The sequence below is a fragment of the Gavia stellata genome, chromosome Z (genome assembly GCF_030936135.1).
Source record: "Gavia stellata isolate bGavSte3 chromosome Z, bGavSte3.hap2, whole genome shotgun sequence".
In the NCBI taxonomy this organism is placed as follows: domain Eukaryota; kingdom Metazoa; phylum Chordata; class Aves; order Gaviiformes; family Gaviidae; genus Gavia; species Gavia stellata.
Window position 1 is genome coordinate 64557292 of NC_082637.1, and position 14224 is coordinate 64571515.

The 14224-nt window shown below is 36.2% G+C and overlaps 1 protein-coding gene across 1 annotated transcript in view; it reads left to right on the forward strand.

Moving 5' to 3' along the window:
* The window catches only part of MAN2A1 (mannosidase alpha class 2A member 1), a 125328-nt gene that overhangs the window by 38588 nt on the left and 72516 nt on the right, over window positions 1-14224 (forward strand). The window contains exons 7-9 of the mRNA XM_059833274.1: window positions 2363-2549; window positions 7974-8151; window positions 11553-11755. Coding sequence (XP_059689257.1) covers window positions 2363-2549; window positions 7974-8151; window positions 11553-11755 — 568 coding nt within the window. The remainder of the gene's footprint in view (window positions 1-2362; window positions 2550-7973; window positions 8152-11552; window positions 11756-14224) is intronic.

A 14224-nucleotide genomic window follows, 5' to 3' on the forward strand; every position in this document is an offset into this window, starting at 1 on the left:
GGGTTTTTTTATGTCAATTTATTTTTTTAATTTACGCAAGTAAAATATGGAGAGAACTTGAATAAATACTGTGGAAATCTTTACATAACAAGTTATTTACAGAAGTTAGTCATAGACCTGAAAATTTTAGACTTGCAGTTTTGTTTTAAAAAAAAAAAAGGGAAGCCTTTCGTCTAGGCTAAGTTTCAGGGATTTTTTTTTAGTAACAGAAAGGGAATGTGAGTACCTGTGTGTTAGGGGTTAAATGTAAAAACTGTATTATTGCTCGTGTTCCTCTGATCTTCACTTTCATTTGTGCTTTTACTTCCTCTTACTTCCCTTTTCCCACATTCCTTACGAGTATATATAAAAAAAGTAAATGGGGTGGAATATTCTTTTTCCTTTTCTCACTTCTTTGTTTTCTTCCTCCTACTTGTACTATGTGGAAATAAAGTAGAGGAGAAGGAACATTTCTCTTCGAAGGGAAAAAAAAAAGGCCAAAAGTGAATATTTGAAGATGGAGAGATCTGTCTTGTTTTTGTTCTTACTAAGGAAAAAACTTTCAAGCAACCAGTTTTCCTCAGCTGGTGTGACAAATTAGTGTAATTAGTTACAGTAGCTTTTTGTGGACTTGAAATTTGTAGATTATCTTTAGTCAGAAAAATAGATTAAAAACATTTCACCGTTTTAATTTGCGATGAAATTCTCATCTAAGACTTTACTCTTAAAACAAGTATCATTTCTTTTTTGATATTATTTAAAAAATATGGAGTATGAAACTTTTCTTAGCTAATGTGGTGAATATATCATAGCAAACTGATGTGTCTGTAAATGAACGTACTTTTCTATACGAATATTTTGTTTTGCTTTTTACTGTACCAGCATTCCAATAAGTTGTATGATGAATGTATGTAGTTGAGGTTTTGGTCTTTCTGTTTTTTAAAGTAAGCTAATATGTCACTGCTTTATCAATACAGGGTCAAACAAATGTATATAGTACTTACTGTTGAAAGGTGGTGGTGATTTTAAAGCTTTTTAGTTCCTCTGTGTTTATAACTGGAAATTGTGGGAAGGAGGGTATTTGGAGAAAGCAATCTGCTGCACAAGTAAACTTGACTCAAGGAAAACATACCACTGTGGAAGAAGTTGTCATATACTGACAACTTCAGAGATTTTTCTTTGAACACTGGTATATGCCACTCTGTGTACAGAACACTTAATTGACAGGCCTTTTTCCTAAACAGTTGCATACATAAATCACATGTGTGATATGGTCTAATGTTTTGACTTCAAAAGAAGGCTTTTCAAAACAGATCACATATCAAAGATCACTGCACACTCATCTGGAGTAATATGTAGACGTGGTACCTGAGATAAAGAGAACTCCTGTAGTTGAAAAGTAAATTCATATATTTATGGAATATTACCTTTTTAGTAATAAGTAAGTGGTTGTAAAATAGGAGTTTTTAAACAAAAGGTCTGGATTGGAACTGCGAAGACTTATGCTGTTAAAAGTATTTTCATATATATTGTTGATGTACTTCGAAGCCAGGTTCTATGGCACACCTATAGCATTCATCCCTTTTTTTCAGCATAAAATTAAGTAGTTAGTGCTGGAAATAGGTAATCAGCATTTAGGGCTTTTACCAGATGAGTAAACTTAAGGTTCTTTGAAGTTCTATGAGAACTTCAGTTGTCTTTAAAGTTAAGTTTTGAAAGACCTTCTTTTGAGGCTTGACAAAATGTGTGTAGATCTCTGCTCCTGGTGGGTTAAACTTTAGGGGGTGGACTGACTAGATGGAAAAGTTAGGATTACAAAGATGGTCTCAGAAGTGCATAGAATTCTGTGTATTTCTACGTACAAGCACAGAGAATCTTATCTACAAGTACGTAGTTGATGTATTGAAATTATGTGTTCAAGAAATTAAGATGCTGCTAAAGCCAACCAATTCAAATGTGCTAATGAGGTAATGACAGTAGCGTGGTTGGTTTTCGGTTTGGGGATTTTTTGTTTTTATTTTTTTGAGTGGTGTTTTTTTTTTTGATTCAGTCAGAGTATAGCAGTTGTGTTTTGTTCACCTCTAAAACTCTGGAAATAATGAGATTTATCTAGGTAAAAAAACCCCTACCATTTTGTTCCTATCCTTTCCAGTCAGCTGGTACTTGATTGGAACATTCCAATCTTTGTTGTATCTCTGTTTTTAGCCTCTTTATATGTAAGGTACATACAAAGGTAGATGCCAGGTATGGATATTCAAAGCAAGGTATTGTCTTGATCTGATGTTTTTGATACAATTCTTGGATTAAGAACATGGAATTGATGTAGTTTTGGCAAATCTGAGAGGGTTTATTTTAAAGGTATGCTCTATGTATTTAATTCCAGATTTGGGATCCAGTACAGATATCCTTTGTCATATGATGCCTTTCTATAGCTATGATGTTCCTCATACTTGTGGTCCAGATCCAAAAATCTGCTGCCAGTTTGATTTCAAACGTCTTCCTGGAGGAAGAGTAAGCTGTCCATGGAGAGTTCCACCAGAAGCCATTCATGCTGGAAATGTTCAACACAGGTACAGTTTTTACATATTCTGCAAGGGAATAACTTTAAAAAAAATATAAAAATTATGCTGGTCAAAGACGGTATCTAGCATAGCTTGGTGAGTTTATATAGTTCTTAAAATAAACTTGTAGGAAAACAATACCTATTACTTAACCTAGTGTTTGCTCATAAGTTCAGAACATAATTGACAGTGAAATCTGAAGATAGGTTATAATTAAGAAAGATGCATTAATTTTTTTTCTTTTCTATTCATGATACATAAGTCTAACTATTACTATCTCTGAACGCTAGGCAGACCGTAGTCATCTGTTTGTGTATAGTCATGTTACTGGTTTACTGTAGTTTTTGTGAATTTTGTGAAATGACAGCGATCTGTCTCCTGCCGGTGGAAGACTTCAGGGACAGCATGGTGTAGTATGCTGTAACTGCAAACGGTGAGATGTTTTCCATGGTATATCCTTGAAAAACTTGGCAATCTGTGGCCTAGGTTTCCTGGAGCAGACACTTTAAATGAATCTGAGTCCTATGTCTTGCATGTCGGGGGGGGGTGGGGGGTGGAAATCATATTAACCTCAATTTTATTTTTCATGTAGAAGCACTGAGTTGTTTTGCCATGGGTAAGATTCAAGTTTTACAGTTTTACAAAACTACTTTTCAATTTTGGGAGGAGGGGAAAAAAAAAAGAAAATAAAGAATAAAAAGAATGGGAAGATAGAGCTGCTAAAGGTTTTTCCAGAAAAAGATTGTCTTCTATGGTACTGTTACTATCTTCAGGTCTTCAAACCATCCCCAACTTCAAGAGTTAGAAATCTAGGTAGGTGTTTACAATAGTTGCAAATTGCTGAGTATAAAAAAAAAGTATTAAGGATAGCAGGATGACTTTCTGGTTCTAGTCTTGGTGCTGAATTTTTGAAGTGATGATGATGCATTGGTTGTCTACATGTCAAGTCTGCTTGTCCTTTTTCTGAGTATGAATTTTGCCAAGCATCTTAAACTGCACTTTGTGAGTTAAATTTAATTACAAGTTTTGTCGAAGATAAAACCAAAATAAAACAGAATACATCACAATTGTCATATTTTAAGGTAGAAGTTGGAATGATGATAGGAAAAAGTAATTTTCTTTAAAAGTAGAAAAATGAAAGCTGAAGGTGACAGGAGAATAGTAGAGGTAATAGAAGAATCATTATGACACACCCAGTGCTTACCAAATGTGAAGGAAAGCTCATGTGTCTTTAAATCAAAATTGTAAAAAGAAAAGTCTTGAATATGTATCCCAATTAGCTGAGACCAATATTTGTAGAAGAGTAACAGCTTGTTAACACATACCTGGAACATACAGGCTATAAGTATAATGTAGAGAACCTGCTCGGAATACTTTTTAAGGTTTTTGGGTTTTAATTAGATCTTAATTTATCCCTGCACTTCCAAGATGCAACCTTTGCATAACAATCTAAATTAGACTTTGTAAAAGAAACGGTACTTTCATCATGTCATATGAAATCTAAGAATAAAAGAAATGGGACAGGTATGTGAGTTGTTGAGGAGTTGACGAGATCATCATCTCAATATAGTCTCTGAAGCTTAACCTTTTGCATCCAGCTTTTAGTAGATAAAAACAGTTTCAGTGTCTAACAGGGAGTTGAAACAGCAGTATGGTAGAAAATACCTAAGGGAAAAGTCGGTCTTTGAGTTGGGAGCCTGGATTATTTAGATTTGGAACACTGAAAGGAACACAGAAACCATACTTTGAATGTAGTTTTGAATAAATCCACTAAAACATAGGAGGTGGTGTTTTGCTGGAGAATGCTAAAAACGCTATTCATATTTTATGAAAAAGAAGTTGAATATTGTAGGCAACCGAAAACTTCTATGATCTGACCTCTGTAACAATACAAGTTTTACAGTTGTTATGATGAGGAGATGTATGATACCCAGAAGTAATTAGAAAATCTATCTTTATATCATAAGCTTTCCAAGGTTAAAGGTCGTAGCACACTAATTAATCTGTCTCTCATCTCTGATTACTCTGTTTTTTAAGACTGGAAAAATACAGGAGATCTACACTACACAGATCTGAAAAAAGTATTTGATACACACGATTAATTTAGACGCAAGGTTTAGATCACTGACCTTTCTAAAGCTGCAACAAAATTGATAAAACACAGATCTTGAATACTCGGCTGGGACTGTTGATTTTGATTTCAGTACTCCTATGGCCATACATACATACTGAAGAGATATTGTATTGAAAATTTAAGACTAGTAGCTGTTGGATTTATCATTGCCTTCCTACTTTAGTTGTGATTTGGTAGGAAGGAATGAAACAGAAGCCTAATTGAAAGCTTGCACTTCTTTAATTACACTTCATAACAGCTTAGGTTATAAAGATTGCTGTTGCACTTGCCCTGTTCTGCAGCTGCATCCTTATCCATATGTTTGAATGCTGAAGTTCTAGCTTTTCACACTAGGAAGAAAAAACAGCTGCTGTTTGTTTTTGGTTTTGGGGTTTTTTTTGTTTTGTTTTGTTTTTTTCCCTTGAATGTGAATCAGTTGTTTTGTTAGAGGAAGCATAGCTTGTTTTGGTGTATGTCTCTCTCTCCCATGCATGGAAATAGGAAAGAATCTGTACTGCAAGTTAGGCGCTTCAGCGAAGGAGTAGAAAATGCACTTTCCTCTTCACCCCCTACTATTCAAGAGCCCGATTTTACCCTTCAGCTTTTTTCTCTTTATAGTTGGTCACATTGTGCAACATGGAACTGGCATTCAGAATTACGTTTCTGATGTGGCATTGGTGGTTAATATTTGTCATTGCCAACCTCAAAAATCTGAGATCACCCTCTTAGGAAGTACTCATCCTGTCTGCATAGCCATCTCTTCCATGCCACTTCTTCCACAAAATTACCTGAATAGAAAATTGCCAATCCACCAAATGGTTTTGTTTTCTAGTTGGATAACTGAGCAAAGAGTGAGTCCCTAGTGCTTCACGTGCTGTATGGGCTGAAGCAGTAGGGACTGGGAAGCCATGACCACTGTCAAACCTGTCACATAGGACTTGCTATAGCTGCTGCAAAATTTCTTGTGATTCCCACAGACTCTGCGTGGCTACTGCTCCTTCTTCTTTGACATAGGAAGGAGCACAACCAGCCACGTTAATTGTTTTGGTACGTTCTAGCCAAATACTTGGAATTTTTGTGTTACAAGAACACACTTGTGATACGAAGCGGTTTTCTTTATTTGTGAAAGGTCTTAAGCATTCAATGATAATCTGAAAGCTTCCCCAAGACAAGTGAAAAATATTCTTAATGCTGTTGCTTACAATGTTGATATACTTCAGTGTTGCCAACTAAGAGTGCAGTTAGGGTTGCTCTGAATATTGAGAACTACGTAATGAATCTTATGTACAGTTTCAAGAACGTTTGATTGTATAAACCCAAAAATTTGTTGGTTTTTTTAAAGCCGTTAAAATGGAGTTGCTGCTGATATGCTATATCCATAATTATGGTGCTACAAGGAGTTTATCATGACTGATTTCTTTGGTTTTCAATTTTTTATTCAGGTAGGCAGGATAAACATAGATCAAAATATATCTAATACTTTCTTGCTGGGGAACCAGAAGGGGAAAGCGTTGGTTAGACTCGATGGAATCTATTGGGTTTTTTTCATCCAGAAGTATTTTTAATTTTCAGCAAATTCTGTCTGGGGCTTTCTGCTGACTCTTTCTCACTTCTGTATGAAATAGTGATTTAGGAAGTTATCTGAAAGAAACTTAAGAGGATATACCTGACTTGAGACATCTAATTTTTCTTTGGTGTTTTTGCAATTGAAACTCACTTGCAATGGAGGAAGATCCTGCTGATCCGTTAAACACACCTAATAATTCCACAGTTGTGAGTACTTTGAAGAAAGGGAGAACAGCAACACTGATGAATTTTACAATAGATTTGGAAAGAAACTAGAGGAGGACTTTGAAGAGAAATGACAAAGTCAAATGTCCTGTTAACTGTAAGCTTTTCTGAAGTCCTGTATTTTTCAAGAGGCTCTAAAATAAAGTTTCCAACTGTAGGCTGTATATGGAAAATTTGAGTTAGGCTGGCTTCTTAACACAAGATTTTGTAACTCTACCTTTTATGCCAATTGTTCTGTTATTTGTGTGGAGAGGAAATCTTTATGTTTAAATCAGCAACCTGTTGAAAGTCATGGAAAATATTGATTCAAGCATAAATACTTGGTAATCTGAACTATAAATCAAACTATAGACAGAGATGGAGGGAAGCCACTAGTTGGGTCCATTCTACTCTCAGCAGGATTATGTAGATCTTAACTAAAGATGCCCCCTTTCTCCCTCCACAATACACTCAGACCTTATGTTTACTCAATTCTTTTATAATCTGATGAACAAATAAACCCTGACTTGTTGATCAAAGAAATACGGGTTTCAAATATAATGGATTATTGGACTAGATTCAATTCTCACATAAATGTTTATATAATGTATCTTCAAGAGTATGAGTTGAAAGTAGATGTCGGTAGACCATCTATTAAGACGACTTGTAGAAACAAAAAGCTTTAATTAGAGAAGATCAACATCTGAAGATTTTGATAGTGATTGTGGTTGAGAGGGGGAGAAATGGACCTTCTCAGTAACCCATACATCAGACTTGTAACTTCTAATACATTGCTGCTTAATGACTGAACTGGTATGTTATCTGTCAAACAGTTAGTAGGTGCCAAAGGATAATTCTACTGCCTTTTTTCTGTGTGTGCATGTGTAGAGTTTTTGTTCGGGCTTTTTTTTTGAAAGGCTAAAAGCAGAAAAGCAGTAGGTTTAATTTTTCAGGACATGTGCTTAAAGCTTAAGAGGGCTGGTTCTAAGACAGGTAAGAAGCTGGCTGAAGGGGGAACAGTGATTGTTAGTAGTGAACTTCCTCCAGAATACTTTTTTTTTTTGCAAGGCTGGAGTTCCTCAATTATTAATTTATGGGCAGTTTTTCTGTCAAGGACGTGAAGATATTGAAGCAAAGTATTGAAGGGAATTACCAGAAGGGATGAGAAGAGCTTGCTTCTTACTGTAAATAAGGGCTGGAGAGGATTAGGATTGTTATCTAAATATAAGGCAGGTAAACATAATTTAAACTGAAGGTTAGTTTTGGCCCAGGAACAAATTGATGCAGACTGACCTACTATTTGAGATAGAGCTTGTTAAGCTTATTGGAGGATTTAATTAGCATAGTGTTTGCAACAATAGTAGGTTGAATGTGGTGTCCCAGTGGGGGGAATTGCGTCCAGCTTTTTGTTACAAAATGAAATAGCAGAGTTTTGTATGTCTTATTTAGGGTCACTCTCATGCACAACTTGATATCTAAGAATTGTTTTGTCAAATGCTAACCTTTATTCTTCTGTTTGCTAAATTGCTTTTTTTTTTTTTCCCCTCAAGGGCTTGGATGATTTTAGATCAATACAGAAAGAAGTCAAAGCTCTTCCGTACTAAAGTTCTGTTGGCTCCACTAGGGGATGATTTCCGCTATGCTGAGAGCTCAGAATGGGATCAGCAGTACCAGAATTATCAGAAGCTGTTTGATTATATGAATTCTCAACCTGAGTGGCATGTTAAGGTATACACAACATTTTTTCTGGTTTGTGGAGAAAACAGTATTTCACAGTATTTTGAGGTTCTTCATGGAAAAAAAGTTGTGGTTTGGGTTTTTTTGTAAACTGTGGAGCTTTGTATGTTGCTTAACAGCACATTGGTTTGTCTTGGCAGATTACTTTTTTACATTTACCATCTCCTCTCCTTCAAAAACAAAAACTTTGCTGTTAATAATATCTGCTTGAAAACTATAAATAGTGTCCAAACTAGATTATTTTAGAGAAGAGCGATTAGATTATTTGATTGTTTTCTTAGTACTCTTGTTTTCACAAGCTTCAGGCATTGTTATTTAAGGCTTGCAGGCTTTGTTATTTAAAACTATTTTATTTTCTTACTAGAAGTTCAAGCAAATTCTGTTGCTTTGCTTGGGTCCTCTTGGTTTTACGTCCCAAAACAAACAGTAAATCCTAAGAGGTGCCATTGCTGGCACATGTTGTTGAATACAGTAAAATCTAAGAGATTGACCTGGCTACAAAAGGAGTGAATATACTAACACAATTATCAGATGAGATACCACTTTAAATCATTAATTATGTTTGAGTGTTAATACACACGTTCTTACACTGTAATGCATAAGCTGAGTACTTTAGCAACTTCTTGTACTACAGGTGTTTTCTGTACTCAGACACCTTTTCATCATCTTTAAACATGGGAATAAGAAACGGGACCACAACCTTGTTTTTTCTTGAGTATCATGTGAAAGCACTATTGCTGCTTTCACATTTAGGCTTTTTAAACCCGGTTTGGTCTCTTTCATATATTGTTTGTGTGTGCATCTTTTTTTTTTTCCTCACCTTTTCTTGACACCTCCACCCATTCCTCTAACTGTAGATTTGAGTAGTACCTGTAGTGTTAGTTCTTCCTGCTGACTTCTAGACTTGCATTCTGCATAAGAAAGATGATCTCCTGGGATCACAGCTTGTCTGAGAGCTGGATTTTGCGTCTGTTTCCTGTGGGATGTGGGTGACATGATACATGTGGATGCCTGCTATGTCTGATTGGAGAGAAACAGACCTGGAGAGTACTCTTTTAAATCTTTTAAATCTAAAGCCCATCTTTTAAATCTAAAGCCCATCTTTTAAATCTAAAGCTTGCTGCTATCACCAGATTTACTCCCCTCAAAAAGGATATGGTGCGCAGGTAGTTACTCTTTGGATACTAACAGCAGTATACTTTCTCTAGTCTTCATTCCTACTAACCTGGGCTGGATGATTTCTTCTCTGGGGCAAAATCTGAAGGCTCTAGCTCTGAAGTAATTCTTCAAGGACCACTTGTGTCCTGAGGCATCTGAAAGATCCTTATCTGAAAGGTTCTGCTCTGCCCATTGTCAAGGACTTTACAAGTCTACTTCATTAGCCCTGGCTTTCCCATCTGGATTAATGCCTTGGGAATCACAGCAGCCCTTGGGGCCCTTGTAGAAGTATCCATCCCTTTTTCTGGTTCTTAATACCCAGACAAAAGATACACAATCTTCCGGTTCAGCCACTTCATACATAGGGTACTTTGCTCCGCTGGAGCACTGTTGGCACTGGAGTGTGTCTCCTTTTCATTTTATTTATTCAGTTGGGTTTTTTCTTTCTCTCTCTGTCACCTCTACCTGATTTCTCTTGGTCCATTGATTTTTTTTTTTTTTTCCTTCTGAATTATGTCTTATAGGTATCTATGATAGTGAGGGAAAAGGCCAAGTGTCCTGGAAATGCTTGATAAGGCAAGGATCACTACTGTTGGGATTTCTGTAGCAATATGTCTCTTTTTCTGCTTTATTGCCATTCAAAGTGGCAAGTTACCATACTGTATTGACCTAACCAGATACTTGGATCTTCTGCATGTTTTTGAAGAGTGAATACTGTTCAGTTTTTTTTGAAAATGTTGAAATAGCACATCTTTGTTGTCACAGTAATAGTCCTTATATTCCAAGTCACTTTTAAAAGATTTTTACTATAAGCTTGTTTTCTAGTGTTGTAAATTGTAGCATGCTACTTTGTATGCATTTTGTAAAAATAAAAAAAAAAGTGACTTAATTTAAACTTGAAGAATTATCATTATAGTTTATTATGAGAATACTTGTAATGTGATCTTCTGTGCTGTTCCCATCTCCATTAATTGTTTTCACACCCTCATTCAAAATCCAGTTTGCCTTCTGTGCCTTCTTTAACAGCACCTCTCAATGCTGCAACATTGACATCAGTCCCTCTTCCTTTTTTTATTTTCCCCCTTTTTTTGTACCCCTCAAGCTTGAGGATACTGTCTTTTGACCTACCCTGTAAAGGGCTGTTATTGCCTTATTTGTCTCAGCATTTTAATAAATGAGCAGAAGAGAATGAATTTTCTGTACTCCCCTATATTACATCTCTAAACACAATTTCTTTGTATATAGTTTTTTAAAAACAGCTTTTGAAGGCAAATACTAATTTTTTTGAACAACAGTCGTCTTGGGTTAAGCATGTGTTGGAGATCTGGAGCACAACAGAGTTAATTTAGAAAATGCAGGATTAAGAAAACTATGCTCTTGTTGCATTGCAGTAAGTTTCTTACCTAGTCCAGACATCTACTTACATAATATTGAGATATTACTTAGCTCATGTGTTAGAGACTTACTGATAAGATGTCAAAGAATGCTTTGCTTATTTGTTGAGATTTAGCTTGTGTTTTAGATACAGATTTATACTTTAAAACAAAGTATTTCATTTTTCATGAATCATAGAATGGTTTGGGTTAGAAGAGACCTTTAAAGGTCATCTAATCCAGCCCTCCTGCAATGAGCAGGGACATCTTCAACTGCATCAGGTTGCTCAAAGCTCCATCAAACCTGACCTTGAATGTTTCCAGGGATGGGGCATCTACAACCTCTCTGGGCTACCTGTTCCAGTGTTTCACACCTTCGTTGTAAAAAATGTCTTCCTTATATCTAGTCTGAATTTACCCTCTTTCAGTTTAAAATCATTACCCCTTTTCCTGTCGCTACAGGCTGTACTAAAAAGTCTGTCCCCACCCTTGTTGTAAGTCCCCCTGGAGCCTTCTCTTCTCCAGGCTGAACAACATCAGCTCTCTCAGCCTTTCCTCATAGGAGAGGTGTTCCAGCGCTCTGATCATTTTTGTGGCCCTCTTCTGGACCTGCTCCAACACGTCCATGTCTGTCTTGTACTGAGTTGAAATGAAGTTGAAATGCTTTTGGAAGAGTTATTCAGCTTGTCTGAAAAGTGTGCAGGGAAACTTTAAAGCTCTTTAGGATAGGATTTCTGCTATAATTCTTCTGGAAGACCGGGATATTTCTGAAATGTATATGAAATCAAGCATACTCATTTTCTTCATATGTCTAAATAAGGAAGATTGAACTATGTTATAGTAATTTTAATTTTCATTCAGGCCCAGTTTGGAACTTTATCAGATTACTTTGAAGCTCTGCGCAAAGAAAGCGGTTTGGGTGAAAAGAGCAGCAATTCATTTTTCCCTGTTTTAAGTGGAGACTTCTTCACCTATGCAGACAGAGATCATCATTACTGGAGTGGATACTTTACATCGCGACCCTTCTATAAACGACTGGATAGAGTCCTGGAATCCTACTTACGGTAAATACTGCCATCCAGTAAATTCATAACATATGTCTTGGCACACGGGAGAGATGAATGTATAAGTACTCTAAATCTGTTGGACAGATGGATATGTGATTTTGAAATGCACAGTTTAATTTTACTCACAATAAGGATAGCCTAAATGGCCCCCAAATGTTACAAAGATTAGTCGGTGTGTCTGGTTTTTTAGTACATTCACAGAAAGACAATCATATTTTTCCATCCAAGCAAATAAGTTGTTCTAAAATACTAGTCAAGTGATCACCAGGTCCTGATTCCATGAAAAGTAGCAGGTAGTATGCTATTTATTTCTGTATCGGATTTGGGTAGCTGTCAGATCAATCTATCATTATGGCTATACTCGCTATATTTCTCTCTTTATTATATGGCTCTCTAAAAGAGAGAAGTATAAAGGTCTGAATTTTACAAGAGTTGTTAGAGGCAGTTGAAAAGTAGTCAGGAATATTGCATGCCAAGTGATCTTAGATTGTAAGGTACTGCTCTGCTGAGAAGTGTTTGCATCTTCTTTAAAGAAAAAATTATTGGTGAATTTTGCTAATGGACTATTTAAGTGGTTCTCCTTTGTAGCAGCTGTAGATAAGACAATTAAATTGTAAAACAATTTAATTGTATTTTAAGGCTCCAGAAAGAAGTCTGGGGCAGATGCATGTGATGTAAACCCTGGACATTTAATCTATTTCCAAAACTTGGAAACTCTGTTTCTGAAAGATTGTTCTTCCAAGGTTCCGTAGTTAAAGGACACTTTTTGTACTACCTATTGTAGAGCTTCTATATGCTGTTCAGACCTCTTTGTGCCAGAGAAAAAATTCTGTAATGCTGAGAAATCCTTCCTTAAGGATTTCTTACTTTTTTTTTTTCTTTTTTTTTTTTGTGTGTGTGTGTGTTGTAATGGCTGCTGCAATAGTGTGGGGAGCAAGAGAGGTGTGGAAAGTAGTGTTTTGGGAGCATGGAAAGTAGTGTTGCGGAGGCAGATACAAGTACCTTTCAGAAGAGAAACCTCTGTATCTAGCAGAATTTGTTTTCCTTCTTCCAAGGAGTCAAGTCTTTACTCTGGTAAAGTGGAGGCTTTGCAGACTTGGGACACAGATATTCTGTGATCTCTAGTATGTTTTTCTTGTAAATAAAATGGCTTTTTCTAGCCTTCTCTCTGCACTCTAAGAATACAGAGTAAGATACCTGAGGAGGTCAAGAAAATTAGTGAAGAAGAAATGAAAGCAATAGAAAGACTAAGAAACGTGTAAGAAGAAGTGAGATCAAGGGCCTGAGAATAGAAAGGTGTTTGGGAAGAGGCAATGTAACGTAACTTTGAAGGCATTGCATTGACCAGCAAGGAGAAATTGTTTCACAAATGGGAAAGCAGGGAGGAAGGAAGCCAAAGATGGTCAGGAAGAAGAAGAAAAATAAGACCAAAGCTGAGAGGAATGACAAAAAGCAAGATGAGGATCCCTTTGGCAGAAGAACATAAAAATAATATAGTAAGGAGAAGTTATCAGAGAAGTGACTTCTGCAATGTTTTAATCAGAACTTTGGCATGTTACAAGTGTTGTGCTTAACTTATGTACAAAACCAAGAATGCTAGAAGATTACAACGATGGCATTTGTAAGGCTAACAGTAATTAGGAAGTTTGACAACTATTCAGAAATAGTTTACAAATAGATTCTAGTGATGCTTGATACTCCAGCTAGTGTGCATATATACGTGTATATATGTAGGGGAATGAGCTATGAACAGGGGATGAATATGTATGTGTGTGTATTCTTGACCAAGGATGAATGCTTTTAAGTTCCAGCAGTACCAGGATTAAGAAGTACTTCACTGCTACTTCATAACCAGGAAACAGTGTTCAGCTTCAGGACCTGCTATGGTGACTGGCCATTTAAGCAAGAAAAGAGTTGGCTGTTCGGGTTTTCCCTGTTTTTAAAAAAGTTTTGGGTTTGTGCATTGAAGAAAGGGCATGAAAGTTTAAGGATGTGGTAGTGGAGATTGACAACATTGCTGATTTGAGACATAATTGATTTTTTTAATCTTAAGTGAGAGATGGATGGACTGAAGTAGTTTGAAGGGTGATGAAATTGGTAACCAGAATTTTGTTTAATGTAATAAGGGAAAGATGCAAAGAACAACACCATAGTTGGGGGCAGGTTAGGAACGTGTTCTGTGATTTCATTCTTTACAGATGTAATCAGGGAAAAATTGTGGTAAGCCTGCAAAAAAGATTGTTGAAGTAATTCAGAAGCAGGACGAGAGCCACAGTGATAGTTCTAACTGTACACATGGATAGAAAAGACCACATCTTGAGAGTCTAGAAGCTCTTGGAAAATATATTTATTACTTATTTAGGTTACACATAAAGTGGACCTAAAGGTAACCTAATGTAGGCTTTGAGCAATCAGTGAAGCAAATTTTGGTCTATTTGCAGCGTCCCATCAGGTGGAGACACAATG